Source organism: Spinacia oleracea, chromosome 6 (genome assembly GCF_020520425.1).
Source record: "Spinacia oleracea cultivar Varoflay chromosome 6, BTI_SOV_V1, whole genome shotgun sequence".
Taxonomy (NCBI): Eukaryota; Viridiplantae; Streptophyta; class Magnoliopsida; order Caryophyllales; family Amaranthaceae; genus Spinacia; species Spinacia oleracea.
In genome coordinates, this window is record NC_079492.1 from 794,739 (window position 1) to 817,256 (window position 22,518).

Genomic DNA, 22,518 nt, shown 5'->3' on the forward strand with positions numbered 1-22,518 from the left:
TTTGCGTACTGTTTTGTCTAACTCTTAATCATCCAACTTTTGTAGCAACAATTACTAATGTTCGTGCGGTACATATCTGATCTTGTTTGGTACTAAATTTATGCTTGGTACCATGCAAAGCCGGAACAAAGCTCAGGCTGTACCAAACTCGTAGATTGTACCCAAACTTTTCTAATAACGGTACCAAACAACCTATTAGGTATCACAACACGTACCAACCTCGTATTGTAAATCTTTAATGCACGATACAAATTAAGCATACCACAAAACTTGCAAAACATACCTGCAAGCAATGAATCCCATCTCCTAGAAATAATGTGAGTATCAAAAGACAACAACTATGATTAAGTTCACGCGTTAATCACATTTCAAAATTTGACCAGATAAGTGTGCAATTGTTTTCTCTGTTAAAAACCCTAAACGTTAGCAGAAGAAGCACGACCAAACATCAACGAACTGGGCAGTGGGTTGCAACGATTTGGGGAAGAAGCGGGCGGCAGGAGTTGAAATCTGAATTCAAGTGAGACAAAAACAGTGCCCTCCGAGCTACATTGATGTCCCCCTGTCCCAAAACAAGTTTGAAAAGACAACTGTAAGTTTATAATGTGGGGGTATGGCACTTACAGTTACAACAGTAGAGGACTTACCACATGCATCGTCTTTGTAAATGCCCTTGCACTTTCCTGGATAGCCATAAGCATTACTATTCCACACGCATGACTACAAAGCCAAACAAAACATATCAGTAAGACTTAAGGTGGTTACTCGACGATGAAAAGGTAGCATAAACAGTACTTGTCGTTGTAGTCAGGGAAGCTAATGGAGTCCAAGGGCCAAGTATGCATTTGCTTCAACTTCCAAACAAGAGCTGCATTATACTGCGTGTCCCTCCAATGTAGAACGTACTCCACAGCTGCTATCTGGAATGAGGAGACCGTATTATGTTAGTACAATAAACTGAGTGAAGTCAATGTTCTTAAACTCCCACCAAACCAGGTTAAGATACCAATTTTTTAACATCCCCAGAATGCTCGGAAGCAGGATTAGTATACATGATGTCAATGAACCATATCTTCTGGTCTTTCAGTGCAAAAGCAACACACCACCAATGTCCGTTGTCCACAACTGGAACATAGACCTGGACATGATAATTACAAATTCTTACAAATCGCATACCTGTGTGTCGCGGACAATTAATACACCAAAAACTAAAATAACAAATTGTACAAGGACGTTCCTCAAAAAGAAGACAGATCCCGAACTGACCAAATAGAGAGCAATCATTCAACGTAAAAGGCATGTAGGAATTTATTTCCAAATCCTTAAAATACGGCCTCATCACTCAGTTATTAGTCCGAAAATAGTCAGACACATGTTGTTGGCATATAATCAGACATATAAACATGGAGTAAAAAGACTAATTAGACTTACCACAGATATATCAGCTGACACAATCTTCTGGAGAGGGGTGGACCACTTCTTCAGCAGACCAGCATATGTTTCCCTCGTCTTTAATTTCTGATACTGTAAAGCACAGTAACAAAATAACTAAGCAACCTCGTACGCTTACTGTATTGATTTCATTAATGGTGAATATTATGAGAACATAATATTAGGAGAACATACCGCAAATGAGGAGTCCAGCATGATTCTGCGAGAATTCGTTGGGTATTCCAGAGCCCATTCCCTGTTGTATATGTTTGCAACGGCCCGAACGTACTGGGAATGCACGTACTCCCTAGGACGCACAACCGAGTAGCACATCATCCGATTTGCATCATTACCATCACACTCGATAAGCATGGCCCCCCTGCAAACATAAAATACAGATATGATACAAGTGATTATCATTACATAAATGTACAACGTACATTAGTGTATACAACGTACTTAAGTGTTACATGAGTAAAAGTTGTAGAACGTACTGCTCTTTCCCTTTAGGATTGTATGACTCCACATAAGCTACTACGTCACTCTCAAGTTTTGTCATTCGTACTCGCGTCTGCCGATAGCGTGTTTTTGGGTTTGTTCTCGGAATCCTTAGGATCAATTTCTCCCGTGGTCCTTCTTGGTCATCAGTTTGGAGATTCTCATCAGTGGTGTTCCCTTCAGTGGGGTTATCTTGACTGGTGTTCTCTTCACTGTTCTTATCTTCAGGGGGGGTTCTCTTGAGCGATGTTCTCCAAGGGCGATGCTGCAACCGTTCCTTGCACAGGACCATTAGCCGGTCCCTCATCATCGTCATCATCCCTATTATTCGGCCCCCCATCCTTGACGCCACCATCCTGCTCTTTCGGCTCCTCAACATTCTCCTCACCATTGTCTTCACCATCCTCTTTGTCTTCAACTACACCCAGTTGTCCCACCTTCTCCGATGACATTCCATCTGGAAGTGGCCCGTCACCAGCTTGAACCTGTACGTGCTGTTGTGTCTGGTCGACCGGGTGCTTGCTTGTTTCTGGGTCAGTTGCTACTACACCAACATCATCAGCAGTGTGGACCAAAGGTACATCACCGTGGCTGACCGGGTCTAGGGGATTCATAACTGGCACACTCACATGAGGGCCCACAAATACACGTCCCCCATCAGACGGTTGCAACTCCACATCAGAATCGTCATCGGCATCCAACTCTGTAAGCACCTTATTCACAGACTGGTCCAACGGCATAGCCACACCATCAACATCTATCGTCAAATGATCGGTAGCATGATATGACCTCATTCCTCTTTCACGGGATACGCCCCGGCGATCTTGCAATAATGGAGCAAGCTACCCCATAACCTAAACAGAAAAATATGTAAAGTAATTCATGCACACAGAAATGACTCCTCCAGACCTTGGTGAGTACTATTTTTTACTAGTTAAACATATATGCCTGTTTATCACTAACACTCAGTATTTGAAAATTATCCCACTACAAAGAGTACCAAACAACATCAATATCATTCATATGGTACACCTAAAGACATTTATGAGTACTATTTGAAACCCTAAAACATTTTTGGCTATTAATCACTAACATCAACATAAAATTGAGGAAATCGTTTAACTTCCCATACCATCTCTGTGACCTCCTGAGTTAGGGTGCGTCTCCATTCTGAAGAAGTCATCTGTGCTACCATCTCAGCAACCTCTACTGCGGGAGACCGTCTACCCTCCCTGCCGTAAAGGGGATGAGGATCCTGTTAGGTTATGATACATATGACAATTCATAAATCATGCGGAAAAACCATAAACCCAGGAAAACATATTATTTACACATAATCATTTAGCATAGAATAGATGCATACTCTTTGTTGCGTGCCTTCCCTAGCTGCGCCCGAACCGAACAAGAACAAGTCTTTAGGACTCCAAGTGTCGTCCCTCCGTAGATAGTCCACAGCACGTCCGGATCCGCCTTAAGATTGACCAACTAGAATCGCCCTTAAGGTACTATTATTTTCGGCACTTTATAGGCAAATGTGTGACTGAATTTTTCTCTCAAAAACTCACTTTGAATACTTTGAAACTTGTGTTATAAATTGTGAGCCCTAGCCTCATATTTATAGCGGTATGGAAAGGGAATCGAAATCCTATTCAGATACAAATTAATCAAACCTAGAATCCTACAAGAACTCTAATTTAATTAATTTATCAAATAGAATTAGGAATTTAATCATTAACCGAACTCTGCATGTTTTAGGAAACGTGCACGAACACAAACACTTGCACACACACGCACGACAGCCACGATGGGCCTCATGCGTGCGCGCTGCGCGCGCTGTGCGCGCTGTGCGCTGCGCGTGCTGTGCGCGCTGTGCGCGCTGCGCGCTGCGCGCAGCCTGCTGGGCCTGGCCTTGCTGTTTGTGCGGCGCGCTTGGCTTGCTGGTCGATGGCCTGGCTTCGTGCTGGGCCTCGTCCGGCAGGCCTCGTCCGATGCTTATTCGTACGATGCGCTTCCGATTAAATTTTCCGATTCCGGAATTCATTTCCGATACGAACAATATTTAATATTTCCGATTCCGGAATTAATTTCCGTTTCGAACAAATATTTAATATTTCCGTTTCCGGAATTATTTTCCGATTCCGGTAATATTTCCGATTCTGACAATATTTCCGTTTCCGGCAATATTTCTGATTCTGGCAATATTTCCATTTCCGATAATATTTTCCGATACGTACCATGTTTCCGTTTCCGGCAACATCTACGACTTGGATAATATTTATATTTCCGATACGATCCATATTTCCGTTTCCGGCAATATCATCGTTTCCGGAGTATTCATTTCTTGCCTGTGACGATCTTAGCTCCCACTGAAACCAAGATCCGTCGGTTCCGAATATTCATAGATAGAGTATTTAATGCTATTAAATACTTGATCCGTTTACGTACTATTTGTGTGACCCTACGGGTTCAGTCAAGAGTAAGCTGCGGATTAATATCATTAATTCCACTTGAACTAAAGCGGCCTCTAGCTAGGCATTCAGCTCACTTGATCTCACTGAATTATTAACTTGTTAATTAATACTGAACCGCATTTATTAGACTTAACATAGAATGCATACTTGGACCAAGGGCATTATTTCCTTCAGTCTCCCACTTGTCCTTAGGGACAAGTGTGCATTTCCTAATTCCTTTGTCGCTCGATGCTTGCTCTTGAACATAAGGTAAGAGTTGTCATCCTTATTATGTCCAGAGGTGTTCCTCGGTTTCAGAGTTCAACTGATCAAATAAACAGATAATCATAGCCTATGATTCATCCGAGCACGGCCATGCATTTCACAGTTTCTAGCTCTCCGAGTGGCCTTGTACAACTTTTAAGCATCTCATCCCGATTTATGGGAGGACAATCCCAATCTTGCGATCTTGAGATTAGACTTCGTTTGATAGGTGATTACCTGAGCGTTGCCTTTATAGCCTCCTTTTACGGTGCGACGGTTGGTCAACGTCAAAGCAACCAGTTCTCAAACAAGTAATCTCAAATCACTCAGGTATTGAGGATTTAGTGTCTAATAATTTAATGAAATTTACTTATGACAGACTTTCATCTCTTACAGTAAAGTTTCATAGGTCTTGTCCGATACTAGTCTTCCCAAAGTAAGTATCTATGCAAATGATTATGACATTGCCATGTCCACATAGTTCAAGAAATAGAACTACTAGTCATCTTGCATTCTAGTCGTCTAACGTTTTCTATGCGTCCAATTTTATAGAAAACTCCGACTAGGGACCATTTTCAACCTTTGACATTCAAGTTCACTTGATAGACATTTCTTAGTCACAGGACTGGTCCTGACAGTCTATCTTGAATATTTCGTCAAATTTGAAGGGACTCATCATTTAATACTAAACCAAGATTAAATGGAATATGAAAATACATTTCATATATGATAAATGTTCAACCCCAATGTTTTACAACCATGGGCCTCAAACCCATTTTCTAAAACAATTCATGGAATTCAAAGCTATGCTTGATTTCCAGTGCTACAACGTGAGTGTTGCTTCTCACTTGTTGCATAGGTTTAGTTATCATGCTTTGCCAATCTTAACATCCTTTTCATCGAATGTTCTTTGAGATATGATGATAAGATCTTTTCGAGTTTGTTTATTATGTGATCTAGTCTTTCTTACTACATTAGTGGTTTTACGCATTTTGCAATGAAGAACCATTAAGTTAGCAGACGTTTTTCTTGCTTCAAGAGTGGTTCCACGCATTTTTCAATGAAGAACCATCAAGCCAGCAGATAGGTGATCTACCCAAGTTCAGTGAAGAACTTTAAACAACCCTGTTTTATTGCTTCTTAGGCAATAATTACTTTTACTTCAACTGTATAGGTTGCTAGTGATGCTTTGTTTGGATTTACCTATCCAAGCAGTTCATAGATATGTGGAAGACTCTCCAACTATATCTTAGAACATAGAAATTAATATTTTAATTTCCCACGCAACAACTCATGGTCTCCAATCCATGTTGCCATTTCAAAACACGATGCTCTATAGCTCGTCCTTATCAATGGTTAACTCCAAAGGGTCTTGCTTGATCCTTTGCCAGTGTTTATGCGTGTAGCATCAATATTTAGCATATCTTTATTTCCTTGAATCAAGAAGTAATCCTATGTACCTTTTCAGGTACCATAAGTTTTTCTTGATCTCAATCTAATTGGTCTTCACTTAGATCAAATAGAGATTGGTATATGTTCGTCATGCCTAAAGTCATACGATACGTTTTTGGCGATCCTCATATTATATCATACATGATAAATTCTTTTGTAGAATAATTCCCAATTGAATTCTATTCATGTAACTTTAGCTCATTCAATTTCAGTAGATACTGAATCCAGCTAAATTCTTTGACATATAATATAGGTGAAGAATCTCATTAGATTCTTTGATGTTAACTTAGTAAATGCTTATACATAGTTCAAACATTCTTTACTTAGATTTATTCACATGGGTCGAATATCTCCAATGGAGACTTTCGTGTTTGATTTAGTAAATGCCATTACTTAATCCAAAATAATATCATAAGATCTTTGTAAATAGATCTTAATACCCAGTATGTACTAAGTTTCGCCATGGTCCATTATTGATGAATAATTTCAAATCTAAGTCATTAGCATTTGAATGTTATTTCACAATAGAGAGATATGTGTATGATACACATAGGACCAATTAAGTTTTAAGTACTCCCACTAAACTTCTTATATATCTATAAGAATCATGTATATTTTATGAAACTAAAATACTTATTAGTTTCACTAAAATACAGTTCCAATTCCCAATTGCTTGCTTAAATCTGTACTTAGATTTTATAAGCTAGCTTTCCTTTTCAAGCATTTATTTGGATCCACAAACTCTATGACATACCATGTACATATTGTATTCCATCATTTGATTGAGGAATACGTTTTGTCATCCAATTGCCATATGTACCAATATGCAATCATTGCTTGAATTATAGACTTAAGCATTACGATTTTGCATGAGGTTTCAACACAATCCATGCCATGAATTTGCTTGTAACCTTTAGCAACTAATCTAGCTTTGTGTGTGAACACAATTCCATGTTTGATGGTTTTTATCCTTAAAACAAACTTGCAACCAATAGGTGTGAAACTATTCTTGCAAATCAACAAAATTTCAATTTTGTCATCAAAACATTGAGTATGTTTTATGGCCTCTAACCATTTAAAACATTTGAGTCTATATATGGCCTCTAACCATTTTAGGGAATCTAGGTTTCGTCATAGCTTTCTTACAAGTCACAAACTCATTAATCTACATGATAATAGTTTGACTGCAAGTTGTAGGTTTCTTCACTATCTAATGGAAGAATTGCATAGTTTCAGTGACCTGAACTCCATGTTTCTTTACTATCTAATAGAAGAATCTCATAGTTTCAGTGCCTTGAATTCTATGCCTACTTGGGTATAGAACATCAAACATTAGAATATCAATAGCCACTTAAAGTCCTTTGAATATTCTGTTCTCCTTGAAGCACTTGTAAAGTCTTCTAAGAGATGTCTATTCTTTAAAGCCACTTCTAAAGTTTTAAAGAATAAGTTCGGATTTTCTGAAGCACTTCGAAAAGCCTCCGGAATGTCCGTTTATGTTTGTTGTTCGCCTCGAAAACTTTCGAGGTCTATTTTCTCCCACTTGTCATTTTGGAAACGAATCTCCAAAAGGACATTATTTCGAGCAAACAAACATTATGTTCTCAAAAATTCGTGGTAGAAACAATACCCTTGTGTCTCATTTGAATAAATCACAATGAAACATATATCTATACTTGGGCCTTAGTTTGTCGAATGACAAACACTAAGCTCCCACTGAGTTTTACAACTCTCTAGATATATTTTATGAAAAGTTATTCTGAATTTACTTTTCAATAGCTTTGACGAATTTTGGTTTAGTTTGGTGGTAGTTGAGCATTTTGTTTTAGAAATTATAGGAAAAGTCTTTATGATTCATCATTAATCGAATCAAGTACTAATTGACTTCGATTATTCCAACTAAGATATGCCATATCTTATGGACCTAGATTGTGAAATTACACCACACAATCATTGATGATCATATTTGGTCTCAAGTAATCATCAACATGATCTAACCTAGATCTTTATGATTTCTTGCCAAGTGGATTTTATACTTCTGAATCTTTGAACTAGCCAAACAGATTCAACTTATATCACATTTGAGTAAATAAACCTATATTCACTCAAATCCATGTGAAATAATAAAGTCATAAAACCTTTCTTTAGCTTTGAACTCTATCGTCTAGGCGTTCTAACAATAGTTCATATTCTTTGTTACTTTCAACAAGTAAGACTAGCTTGTCTTAAGTTGATCTAGAAATCAACCAACTTTCAAAAGTCCATTTAAAATAGAGCTTGTGAATGTTAACTTGTTGATATGGTCTAAGCAACAATGCCAAAGATTAGTGGAACTCAAATCAAGGGTTTGATTTGAACCTAGTAAAGTTTTTATTGTTAAAGAGTTGTTTGTTTTAATCAAGCATATTGACTCATTCCGTAAATGACCATTTCATTCAAATAAACAAACAAACAAGCATTGTTTTTGTTCTTCTGAATGTGAGTCTTTCTGTGTTTGAAGCAGAAATTTAGGTATGCTGGTTATGGAACAAAATAGCCATTTAGTTCCAGCCTTTAAAACAAACTAGATGACCCTACAACTAATGTAGCATTACCATGCTTCATTTCCCACTTGTAGGCCATTAGTGTAGCCTAGCTTCCATTTTTTTTTTTTTTTGAGTTATTACCGAAGTAAGAACCTCAAGCGGTATATGATACCAAGGAAGTTTGATTGCTAGGTCACTTCTCTTTAATCATAAACTTATAGGTAGAAACGGAATCGTAAATTCCTTTCATTTGTTCCTCGTTTTCCTATTTCTTGTACCCTTTCTTATAGTCTTAAGAATTGAATTCTTTAGTGTTGACTTTTATACTTTGTTAGACATGTCCAATGTCACCAACAAGGTTCTTTACCATTTTAATTTATGTTGAATATTTTGTTTCAACTAGATGATCTTACCAGCAGCTTCTAAAGTTCTCTAAGCATCGATCTATTCGAATGTCTAGGGACTAGACTCATTCGAGAATTAAATGGACAAAGATATTAGGTTGTTAACCATTGGTAAAGCTGAGCGTATTAAACTCAATGCTTTATGATCTCAAAACTACATTGTATTTTGAATTCACAAGCACCAATTGGTTTGCCATTCGATTTTGATATTCGAAAACAACCATAAAAGTCGCTAAAAGAAACGTACATTTTAAATTGCTCACTTTCTCTCATTTCCGTGAATCGTTCTTGGATTCACTACCAATCGAGGAAATTTACTGTTACCTTTCTAAAAGGATTTATTGCAGTGCAAGATATTTAATTATAAACAATAATTAAAACATACATTGAAGCATGCAAAGTCTAAACATTTATCATGAATAATAACTTGAAATTAAAGCAACCATGCAATTCAAACAAGTTATTAGCATTTTATTCGATTTTATTGTTCCGGCAGGTGTGAATAAAATGATTCCAAGATCCTAAAATCATTGAAGAACTAAGCACAGTTTGTCGACTTAATCCTAAAACATCTTAGGTAAGCAAAAGCCTTTTGCTAATAGTCTAGAAACTATTCTTGGTTGATAGGTACGTCTAAGAACTTATTAGGTAAACCTATCGATTTTGCCACGACATAAAAGGACTCCTTACTTATATCGTTGAGTTTCACCAAAACTAACATGTACTCACAATTATTTGTGTACCTTGCCCCTTTAGGACCAATAAGTAACACCTCGCTGAGCGAAAACTATTACTAGATTGATGTAAAGGATATCCAAGCAAGTGTATATTTTGGCATGGCACCTTATAACTCAATTTTTAAGTTTGGAACTTAAGGCTCTTACTATGTTGGTTAGATTTTAAGTGAACTAAAATCCTTAATCATGCAACATAATCAAGCTTTTGATCTCATGCATTTTAAGACATATTTAAAAGCAATAAATAACTTAAAACATGCATAAGATATTTGTGATCTAGTATGGCCCGACTTCATCTTGAAGCTTTGACTTCAAAGTCCGTCTTGAAAATCTCCGTGGGAGGCACCATTTTCTTCAAATAGGATAAGCTATAACTAATTACAACTATTTGATGGTACGCAGACCATATTTGAATTGAAAAATAACTTTGGTACTTCAGACCAATTACATTCAAATTAATGGTACGCAGACCATATTTTCTATCCTATTTGGGCCATACTAGTCACTTCATAACCTGCAAAACAGTACATATACAATATATACCATTCACCCATTCATTATCATGAATGGCCCACATAGCTGGTTAGTAAAACACATTATGCATCACGTAAACATTTGCAGCAATTAATCAAGGGCACCAATAATCTACCAATTATTCAGTCCTTATTAATTCTAATCAAGTTGTTTTAACCTTAAGGATTTGTAGACCTAATCAAGAGTTTATGACTAAAAAGCGCTCCCACTTAAACCAATAAATTCATATGCTTTACCAATTTTAAACATAAAAATGTATTTCTAGTCCAACCGGAAACATACAAATTTAATTAAAATTTAAAGCTCATATCAATTTATAATTGAATCCAAAAATTTAATTTAATTTCAGTCGTATTTAAATTAATTCATGATTTTAATTTTAGTAAAATAATTAGAATAAATAACATTTATTATAAATATAATATTCAAAATTAAAATCCAAGAAAATAATTCAAATTAAAAATTAATTAAAATTACGTGAACTGAAATTTTCAAATTAAACATTCAAAACGATCTAATCGTAACGCAAACACCCTACGCGTTGCACGCCCATGGGCCGCACGCACACAGCCATCGCTGGCCATGCGCGCGCAGCCCATGCGCTCGTCGCATAGCTGCTGCATCCCTATCGCAAGCCTCCGCACGCATTGGTGCTCGCTGCGACATCGCTCGCTGGGCGCGCGAGCCATCGCTCGCTGGGCGCGCGACATCGCTCGCTGGGCGCGCGACATCGCTCGCTGGGCGGGCGACATCGCTCGCTGTGCGCGCGAGCAATGCTAGGCGCAGCGCTCGTGGCACGCGAGCTTGCGCTCGCTGCGCGCGAGGCTGCGCGCTCTTGTGCGAGGCAGCGCGCGTTGTGGCGCAGCTCGCTTGCTGCCCACACGCGACTGCCTTGGCTCGCCCTCCGCCCATGCCCATTCGTCCATTGGTCGTGGCACACGACACAAGGCAGGGCTGCTGCCTTGTGCTCGTGCACTACGCCCTTGCTCATTGCATTCGTGCCGCACGGGCGACGAGCTCCCTTGCTCGTCGTCGCATGCCCGCATTATACAACACCCCTTAAGGGTAACACGAAGCGTCCATTGCTTCGTGCGTGCAAGTTATATGAACGAATCGCATAAAAATTTAAAATTTATATTTAAAATTAATGACAAATTAATAAATAATATTAATTTCATAATTTTAGGGCGAAAAATCGAAAATTTATTATCCAATTGATTTCCAATTGTTATGGATTCAAGTCTAGGTCATAAAAATTTAAAATTTATCGTAAATTTACAATTTTTATGGTGGTTTTTAATCATAGGTTTCTAATTAAATTACAATTAATTATGAAAATCAAATTAATTCTAAATTATTCTAATTTTCAACAAATTAATCATAATTAATAATTAGATTGCATAATTAACAAGACTAGGCATTCAAACTTGTTAAACATATGCAGTAGGTCAATCAAAAATTCAAGATTTATCAACAAGAATCGCAAATATTTAATTTAACATCTTAAATTTACGAAATTTTGCATTCGAAAAACTAAAACCTTCGAAAAGTCATAGTTAGGCTTCGAATTTGAGAATTCTGGGTTCGGCAGAAAAATACCATTTTTGTCAAAATTTTAGAATGCCTTTTACATGCGGAATTGACACAAAAATCACTCAATTCGGATGAGTAACGAAGAAACTGCCGAAAAACTGCGTACGTATAATTAAATAAACGCAATTTGCAATTAATTAACAATTACGAAAATTAATCACCCCTTTTAATTCTTGCAAATTTGTAATATTTAACCATGTTCATGCAATTTAGATTATGAAAATAATAAGGGGCTCTGATACCACTGTTAGGTTATGATACATATGACAATTCATAAATCATGCGGAAAAACCATAAACCCAGGAAAACATATTATTTACACATAATCATTTAGCATAGAATAGATGCATACTCTTTGTTGCGTGCCTTCCCTAGCTGCGCCCGAACCGAACAAGAACAAGTCTTTAGGACTCCAAGTGTCGTCCCTCCGTAGATAGTCCACAGCACGTCCGGATCCGCCTTAAGATTGACCAACTAGAATCGCCCTTAAGGTACTATTATTTTCGGCACTTTATAGGCAAATGTGTGACTGAATTTTTCTCTCAAAAACTCACTTTGAATACTTTGAAACTTGTGTTATAAATTGTGAGCCCTAGCCTCATATTTATAGCGGTATGGAAAGGGAATCGAAATCCTATTCAGATACAAATTAATCAAACCTAGAATCCTACAAGAACTCTAATTTAATTAATTTATCAAATAGAATTAGGAATTTAATCATTAACCGAACTCTGCATGTTTTAGGAAACGTGCACGAACACAAACACTTGCACACACACGCACGACAGCCACGATGGGCCTCATGCGTGCGCGCGAGCAGCAGCCCACTCAGCGCCCGCGCGCGCTGCGCGCTGCGCGCGCTGTGCGCGCTGTGCGCTGCGCGTGCTGTGCGCGCTGTGCGCGCTGCGCGCTGCGCGCAGCCTGCTGGGCCTGGCCTTGCTGTTTGTGCGGCGCGCTTGGCTTGCTGGTCGATGGCCTGGCTTCGTGCTGGGCCTCGTCCGGCAGGCCTCGTCCGATGCTTATTCGTACGATGCGCTTCCGATTAAATTTTCCGATTCCGGAATTCATTTCCGATACGAACAATATTTAATATTTCCGATTCCGGAATTAATTTCCGTTTCGAACAAATATTTAATATTTCCGTTTCCGGAATTATTTTCCGATTCCGGTAATATTTCCGATTCTGACAATATTTCCGTTTCCGGCAATATTTCTGATTCTGGCAATATTTCCATTTCCGATAATATTTTCCGATACGTACCATGTTTTCGTTTCCGGCAACATCTACGACTTGGATAATATTTATATTTCCGATACGATCCATATTTCCGTTTCCGGCAATATCATCGTTTCCGGAGTATTCATTTCTTGCCTGTGACGATCTTAGCTCCCACTGAAACCAAGATCCGTCGGTTCCGAATATTCATAGATAGAGTATTTAATGCTATTAAATACTTGATCCGTTTACGTACTATTTGTGTGACCCTACGGGTTCAGTCAAGAGTAAGCTGCGGATTAATATCATTAATTCCACTTGAACTAAAGCGGCCTCTAGCTAGGCATTCAGCTCACTTGATCTCACTGAATTATTAACTTGTTAATTAATACTGAACCGCATTTATTAGACTTAACATAGAATGCATACTTGGACCAAGGGCATTATTTCCTTCAGATCCCCGTACACAACATCAACAGTCTGGAAAGATTATAAAAGGAATAGATTTCAGTCAGATTAGATAATACAAAATTTAATATGACAAATACGACCAACTAACAACCAGTTACCCACCGTAATCCTTCCATAATCTTCACTCGCTTTCCTATCCCGATTCTTGGCCTCATCCACTTCCTCCTGTGTCCAGACTTTGATCCTGGGAAACTCATCCCATCTCACAGGATGCCTGCATAAATGGTCTAGGTAGAAAATCTGTAAAACAAATCCACTTTCAGATAAGGCACTGTAATAGAAGACAGGATACTAACACTACAACAATAACAGTATTAACCTTTTATATAATTTAATACATTAAATATTTCAGTAAGATAGACGCACCAGCAAAAACAACACACAACCACCAGTCCCAGCGGCATACCCCTGATGGTCTATCTTCCGCTGACAGGCGTCTCCGTAGTCTAAAAGCCATGTGTGACAAAACTCACACCAATTGTACAGTGATGCATTCTTTGCCACGGAAACTGCACCTAGCAATTTTAAAGACATGTTACCCCCATCGGTAGAAGGACATAAAATCTGCCCCAGCAACACAATCATGAAATTTTCCATGAACGAGGCCCTATCACGCTGATTAGCCAGGGGCTTTATCTTTCCTTCACTGTCAACCGGCCCTGCCAATTCCTTTACAGATTTCGCTATGATTATTGTGCTCTTTGAGGTTGATGTATTCTTTTCACCATACTTGAGGGCCATCGCTTTAAGGGTGCCTGGAGGAAGATCAGACTCCTTCACTGGCACCGGAAGACCGCTGTTCTGGAATCCGAATACATATTCCCAATGGGAAGCAGTTATCGGCAACACATGGCCGTCCCCTCCAACAAGGTAACTGTTACCCCCATCCAACCGGGACATCATCCAGTAGCACAACTGCCTAGGTAGCTTGGATATTTTCAAATCCAACATCCCCCCGAAACCCATTTTCCTAACGCAACTTCTCCTTGACTCATCAAAAGCAGCAATAATCTTAGAAAATGCATCCGTGCGACAGATAACGCTTGGTTGCTACACATAATAGTTTAAGTAAAAACCTAATCAAAATACACAATTCATCTTTAAATAAAGGATCAATAGTACCTTCCGGCCACAATTAGCCCGCTGAGTAGCAACTACCACGCCGTGAAACTTCGCATACTCACCCCTAGACATAGGATGTTTGGGAATCGGTACCTAAACATGAAAAAAACATTACCATCAACTACGTAGAAAAAACATTATTATACCATAAAAATCCTTAAAAACAATGAATAAATTTCAAAATTATATACCCGCACAAACATCCTCCTGTTATTCCCTCTGATTGCCTTCTGTTTTGCAGGGGGCTTTCCTTTTGCTACCCCTGTTTCATCAAACTTCCTACCCATCTTCTTCATCGCAGGAAGTATCGTCTTCTTCACAGGTCTCCTTCCCTCGTCAACATCATCATAATCCTCTCTACGCCTCTTCCGCATCATCTGCAGATGTGCCTTCTTCTTCAAAGCATTCTGCCCGACCTCCTTCCAACTCTTCCCTCTTTTCTGAACGCGAACAACAACATCCTCTCCTTCATCTTCATACCCACCATCCATATATTCACCGTCTTCGTCTTCTATATCTTCTTCCTCCTCTACTTCATCGTATGAAATAACCCTCCTGCTTTTAGCAGATTGCCTTTTCTTTGGCGCACGTTTCACTGTTCTCTGGCATAATTCATCCTCGAATTCTTCGTCCTCATATATCTCATCCTCATATTCATCATCTTCAACATCTTCATATGCATCCCCGTCAAAAACAGATTCTTCACTGTCATCCCCAGACAGTGATCGCCCTTCCTCATCTTCTTCCATTTCTTCATCGACGACAGGGTCTTTGCCCTTTAGCTTACTATTCCGAGCAACTTCCACGCGTTTTTCCTTAAAAACAATATTGAAATACATATCTTGTTAATAAACGTATAACAATATACATACTATCAATTATCACCAAATACGATACACTCATAAAAAGAGCAGTGACACTCACCCTACGTTTGCTGCTGCTACCACTTTGTCCCTTGATAACCATCCTACAAATACAATTTTACCAATCATTATACCATGCATACCTTCGATATAACAGTACCAAACACATTGATAATTTAGGTTTGGTTCCAAAGAAAATACCATATCATATATCCTTTACCTAAATGTATCAACATATGTAATATTTTCCATTTGGTACCAGATCAAGTACCAAACAACAATCAAACAAACAAAGGTAGTTTTAAAAGCATGCCATCACACGAATTAAACATTAATCAGGCACCCCTTCATATCAGTTTAACTTTACCTAAACGAAGGCTTATCAAATTACTTAATTCGACTTGGAAAGTAATTCAACAACAAACATCAAAGTATAGAATTCGCATAATAACCACAAATTAACCACTAATTAACCCCAAATATGAAAATTCCATAAAAATAGCTACTTCATCACTAAATTAAATATACACTTAAATTTCCATTAACAACAGCTACTTCAAGTAATTAGAACATAATTGTGAAAAAAATTCACTTTCAATTCATCAGCAACACAATTGTCAAACAAAATGGTGAAACCCTAAAAATCAAATCAGCCCCAAAAAACTGTGAAAACAAAAAAAATTACCAAAACAAGAACTAAAGAACAATTCATACAGAAATAAATTGACTTCACCTGGAAAGTAATTCAGAAGTTCCTTAGTTAACAAATATCACCAAATATAATCGCCCTGGCAAACATCCTTTTTGGACTGTATGAATTGGAAACCGGTCACGAAGTGGCTAACCTTCTAACGAGAGACTGAGAATTTGGCCAGTTCTTGACGGAGAATTTGGAGGGAGATCAATTGAGCGGGAGAGAACGCAAGGAGGAAGAAGACGAAAGAACCGTATTTTGGAAAGAAACAGTAATAATGAAACCACCACCTGATTTTTTACATAACATTAAATTAATAATCAGTAAATTATAAAATACAAATTAAAGATAAATTGAAAAGTCAAAAAAAATTTTGAATTTCAAATTTTGGAACAGAATTTTAGAGAGAGAAGTTGCAAAATATCTGAAGTGGTGATTAAGGGTGGGCCACCCACCTTTACTCCACTTACAATTACCTTCTTGTCCCTAGTATACCATTGTTATGGTATACCCAGTATCGTTTTAGACAACCTCTACTGGTGGACGTACCGCAACACGTTCAAAACCATTATATATATATATATATATATATATAGAGAGAGAGAGAGAGAGAGAGAGAGAGAGAGAGAGGAAGGCTCATGTGAGAACACCTCCTTTATGTGAGAACACTCTCCTATGTGAGAATAAATCTTGACCTTTGGATCGTTGCTAATCTAACAGCCAAAAATCAAGGGATTACTAATGGCATTTTTGTAAATTTGTTCAAGATATACCCAGCCCCATATCATTCACTTTTCACGTTTATTTCTTTCTCTCTCTAACTTATGTTTTCTCAATCTCCTTGTTTTCTCTCCTCTCTCTTTTCTTTTGCCGCCACTATTGGACCTTAATCAAGGTCAAATTCATCTACAATTTGCTTCAGAATTCAATTATATTCTCGAATACATTCATCAAATTGCTTATTCCAAGGTATTTTATCAATTTTTGTTCAATTTTGCAATTCTGATTTGTGTATTTTGCTTGATAATTTTTCGATTTCTGACCTAGGTTTGGTTGTCGATTTTGATTTCATTATTATCAAATTGCAATTATCTAATTGTTGATTACCGAATTGCTTATTCATGATTTGTTGAATTTGTGACCTGCGTTTTTATTTTCAATTTCGCGAGTTGTTTTTGATTACTGGATTGTTGATTTCATAATTGATTTGTTTTGTTTTTGATATTCTGATTTGTTTTCTATTTTGATTTTTGATTTTTGATTTTTGACTTTTGTTTTGGATTTGTTTTTGTTTTAGATTTTTTTATTATCGAATGGTTCATGACTATTCGTTTTCTTAATTTATGTGTTCAAATTCGTATTTAATCATGTGTGTGTTTCATGCTTTTTGATTTACAGATCAGTACTCTTTCTCTGTGAGCAATGTCATCGGAAGTTCATCATAGTTCGTCCTCATCATTGACGGAATCGAGTGAGTTTTCTTATTAATGTGTCTGATGTTTAACGTTCTGAATAATCGCTTTAAATGTTCTGCATTTGTAACCCAATGTTCTATGTACACATTATACATGTTCTGAATTGTTTTATTTATTTATTATTTCTCGATTTTGTTGTGAATAATGAACAATATGCGAGTTGTAAATTGTTTTTGATGTTCAGAATTATTGCATTACATCTTATGCATAATCGTTTAAAACTGAGTAATACTCATGTTTTTTAATAGTTGCTTCTAGTGTTCTGTATAGTTGTCTCTATTTTCCTGTGACACTGTTTCTGCTGTTCTGAATCATTGCTTTACATGTTCTGCATTTTTAACCCAATGTTCTATAGAAACATTATATATGTTCTGAATTGTTTTTTCTTATTCTTTTCTAGATTTTGTTGTGAATAATGAACGATATGCAAGTTGTTCTAATTCAAATGTAGTTGTTACTCGTGAAGTAATTTCTATATTAAGTCCTGGAGGAACGAGAGAATGAATTTCGTGTTGAAATAACAAGAATTAGTGATTGTGTTGTAGAAATGAGCTAGCGAACACACAAACTCAATATGCGTACGCCCGACTGCATTTATAAGTCCTACCTATATTTCTATTCAGTTCGAAAAACCTAAATCTCAGCTTCGCAGTGGTCCTTCGTTACATTCCAATTGTAAGGTGTATACTTCTAACTTCCATGTCGAGATTGTGTGTGTGTGTTTGTGTGTGTGCGCGCGCGTGTGTGTGTGCGTGGGTGTGTGTGTGTGCGTGCTATTGACTCTCCCATCTTTGAGCTAGTTTTTGGGTTTGGTTGTATGGGAAGACCTATATCAGTTGGTTTAGTAGCTAGACAACACCTCCTCCAGTCGTCATGCTTGGTTGAGGCCAACAAGGTCCAACAGAAGGTCTACTCATGATTGCCCTTCGATGGTAGATTATAGTGGAAGCAACATATGAGATTTGAGTCCCCCGTCAATCTTACTTGGAGAGAAGCGTGTGTTTGATGGGGGTCTTATATAGACGTGTAGACTTTCCCACCCTCAAGCTAGCTTTTGTGATTGCAATGCCCAAGATACTTATATTGTTCTCTATATAGAATTTAATTTACTGGATAATTGATGAAAATTTCTTGCAAATATTAGAGGTTAAAAATGGCATAACTTTTTTAGAACATAATGGCTTTTTTTAGAACACAAGGAACTAGATCATAAGTAAAAAAGATTAGACTATTAGAGTTTTCTCTTTTTGACCTTAGGTGCTATTGATGTTATATATGAGGGAACTGTTCTTGGTGCTATTGATCTTGTAACGCATTTCTAAACTAGTACCTCCCTATTTTGGATTTATATTCTACTTAGAAGAAGGATTAGTTTATTACATTGCTCATTGTGATAACTAAAATCATGCAGGTCCCTTGGTGGTAACCTATGCTGTAAACATGGGGCCTCGCTTGATTCCACAACTATCACCAACAGATTTCAGAAACCTGGTTTTACAAGGTATAGCTCAGTATGATCATGAGGTTAGCTGCAGGAACGACAATGAGGCAACAACTAAATTAGCACCCGAACTGTCGGAACTGGTGGAAGAAGTTGGGGAGAATGTTATCAGAGTTTAAGAATGTCGAGTTCTTAAGCAAGTTACAAGGTGAAAAAAGGGACTGAAATATTCCGGAAATACAAGCAGGAATTAGATGACATAAAGACATATCCAAACATAAACATATACAATGTAGTAGTTCGAACAGACTTGGTTTGGTTTAGATCCCGATTTCGAGTTAGGACTGCCAATTTGGAGCGGATATGGTGGAGGTAGGATGAGTTCTTCATTCAGGAATTTGGTTATCTTGATGTTATTAAGCCCTATGCATGAGAATATTCAAGTTATGTTAATATTGGATGAAAATGAGATGAATTGTTTTCAGGTTGATCCTAAGCTTCTTAAGTTTTCTTCCCTTGTTGCTGGTAGATCGTCCAATTGATGCTCGGTCGCAATCGAATGTATTAAATACAACTCTATTACGAGTGTTTCTTTTGTTTATTAAGATTATTATAGATACAATTGAAAGTTATCATACAACTTTTGGGTTTGGGGGATCATCTATATTTCATCTTGTGTCCGATCTTCCTTTAATTCTTACACATCACTCCTCATATTACTCCTATTCGTATTTTCTGATATAATCTTCTTCAAAACAATAGCTACCCAAATTAGAACATGACGTATCATAAGTTAGAACATGATGTACATCTTTTCATAACATGAAAGACATCATACAATATTTATTTTTCTAAAACGTTATAATCTCATGATCAAAAAACATAAGCGTATGTCCTAAAAATGAGTTAACTTTAGAAATTAAAAATAAGTGAGAGTAATACTTATTTATAATGCTTTAAAGTTCAGAACATATGCTACATTATGTAGAACAAATGTGCAAGTTTTTAGAACATGGACTAAGAAGGACATTAAAATATTTTTGACTCATTAAGTAAGCTAGTGAGCCTTTGACTTTCAATTAACTACATGTTTGACTTTTTAAGCTCGATTAGCTGAATAAGCTCAAATTAATTTACTCGTGGTAGAAACATCGTAAACAAGTTGACTTTAGAAATAAAAAGTGAAAATACTCTTTATTTATATCTAAAGGTTATGTTTAACGTTTAGAACATATGTCACACTATTTAGAACAAAAGTTCAATTTCTCAGAACATGGGCGAAAGACTTTAAAATATTTTTAAAGTGAGAATATTCACGGTCAAAACTCATTAGTTATGTCAATAATAAACCTACGAAAAATATATTCGTCAAATAATTAAGCAAAGCTCGATTAACTACATGTTGGACTCGTTAAGCTCAAATTAGGTTTAAGAACAAATTACTCCTATATGGTAGAAACATCATAACTTAGTTAAATTTAGAAATTAAAAAGTGAAATCATTCTATATTTACATCTAAACATTATAATTTAAAGTTTAGAACATACGTGACAATATTTAGAACAAAAGTTCAACTTTTTAGAACATGGACTAAGAATTACTTACCTTTGTTATAAACAAACAACCATAAAAAGAAAATTTTAATACACTTCTGAAATTTGATATCATAGAAAGAAAAAACTATAGTTTAGATGACAATAAACTCAATTATGCAAGACATGTGCTTTCTTATCAGACTCCACCAATGAAGAATTATGTTGGTCATACATCTTGGCCATCTCATTCATGCTTCCCTGCCCCCTGGCTAGTTTCTCTACAAACAACTGCCTTCAGTTCAAGTGTTAGATATTATGTTCTAAAAACCAAGGCTAATGTTCTAAAAATTTATACATATGTTCTAAAGTAAGTAGAACAAATCCAAAACTAAATATAAGTGATTCAAAAGTAAAGAATCATCAAATAGAAGAAATAATTAATATCATAAACGGAATACAAAGAGTTGCCTATGTAGGATTCGAACCTACATCATTGTGCAATCGCACAAAGCTCTACCAGTTGAGCTAATAGGCATTGTCCCAAAATATCAAGCATTGACGACCGTTACTTGCAACAACACCACACACACAAAACTGCTAGCAGTAGCCAAACATAGCAGAACAGTTGCCCAATATATAGTCAATAAAAGGAATCATACCACCCCAGACTGACCCAAAACATTAAAATAAATAGCATGAACCAGCAGCTATACAACCACTTAAGAACAACACCAATCTATGCAACTATATTAGCCCATGATTTTGCACATGAAAACACAGCATAGCTAACATGACCTGAATTGTGATAGAAACAAGCTAAAAATCAGACCCAAAGCACATTCAAGAATATATTAGATACAAGAAGAGAACATTGGAACATAATTTTCTAGTTTTCGAACATATTGTTATGAATTTTAGAACATAAAATATCCATAAATAATAGCTTCTCTACATGTAGAGAACAATATAAAATTATGTTCTAAAAGGTAAAACTTAATGTTTTTAAAAGTGAGCCTTCATATTCTAAAGAATTGAGATGATGAAATATTGCCCAATATTTGAAAGGATGTCAGCTAAGAGTGTTTTTTCGATAATTGGACAACAAATGGACTCCGACAATAGTGTTTTATCACTTTATAAACTAGTGATACGTAGTAAAAAATAATGTTCTATAAGGTGAAACTTAATGTTATAAAAACAGAAGCTATATATGTTCTAACAATTGAAATTATATGTTCTAACAAGTGAAGCTATATGTTCTATACATTATTCCTATATGTTCTAATCAGTTAAGCTACATGTTCTAAGCAGTTAAGCTATATGTTCTACAAAGCAGTGTACACTTCTTTAAGAAAGGCAATGGACTAAAAAAGTTATCCTTCCACTCTACCCAAACATGAGCCACAGGTAGTATTAACCATTGCCAATATCCAAAAGATTGACACTATGAGCCACTAAATATATTTGTTCTAAACCGTGAACTTTCATTTTCTTAATTTAACCTTCATGTTCTAAAGCCATTATGCAATATAATATTAAGTGTAGTCCAGTCACTCCAGCTCAAACCTCCCCTACTCTAGTAAATGGTAAGTGTAGTCAAATAACATCTATATCTACCAATATTACTTATGTTCTAATCATTAAACAATTTTGTTCTAAACAGTAAACTTTCATGTTCTACATTCTTAACCTTCATGTTCTAAAGTATTGAGAGTATAAAATTTTACCAAATATTGCGCATGATGTCCTTTATAAGTGATGGAAGGACAATTTTCTTCGTTGTTTTGTGCATTTATTCTCATTTCCTCTGTTT

At 36.7% G+C, this 22,518-nt stretch overlaps 2 protein-coding genes across 3 annotated transcripts; both read right to left on the reverse strand.

Moving 5' to 3' along the window:
• Positions 1-309: 309 nt before the first annotated feature.
• On the reverse strand, positions 310-2,322 carry LOC110781645 (uncharacterized). 2 transcript variants are annotated; one of them, XM_056833751.1, is made up of 7 exons: positions 1,926-2,322; positions 1,627-1,810; positions 1,432-1,524; positions 1,007-1,138; positions 796-920; positions 648-720; positions 310-562 (listed from the first exon to the last, which is right to left on the reverse strand). In XM_056833751.1, the coding sequence occupies exons 1-7, from the start codon at positions 2,318-2,320 to the stop codon at positions 449-451; spliced, it is 1,116 nt and encodes a 371-aa protein (XP_056689729.1). In that variant the 5' UTR covers positions 2,321-2,322; the 3' UTR covers positions 310-448. The 2 variants fall into 2 exon arrangements, with proteins under 2 accessions (XP_056689729.1, XP_056689730.1); XM_056833752.1 differs by lacking the exon at positions 1,007-1,138.
• Positions 2,323-2,347: 25 nt separating this feature from the next.
• LOC110782866 (uncharacterized) lies at positions 2,348-19,118 on the reverse strand. The gene is made up of 12 exons (XM_056830888.1): positions 19,110-19,118; positions 16,406-16,544; positions 16,275-16,293; positions 15,622-15,664; positions 14,889-15,512; positions 14,698-14,790; positions 13,678-13,815; positions 13,547-13,584; positions 3,062-3,161; positions 2,878-2,916; positions 2,559-2,771; positions 2,348-2,470 (listed from the first exon to the last, which is right to left on the reverse strand). The coding sequence occupies exons 1-12, from the start codon at positions 19,116-19,118 to the stop codon at positions 2,348-2,350; spliced, it is 1,578 nt and encodes a 525-aa protein (XP_056686866.1).
• Between the last annotated feature and the right edge of the window lie 3,400 nt (positions 19,119-22,518).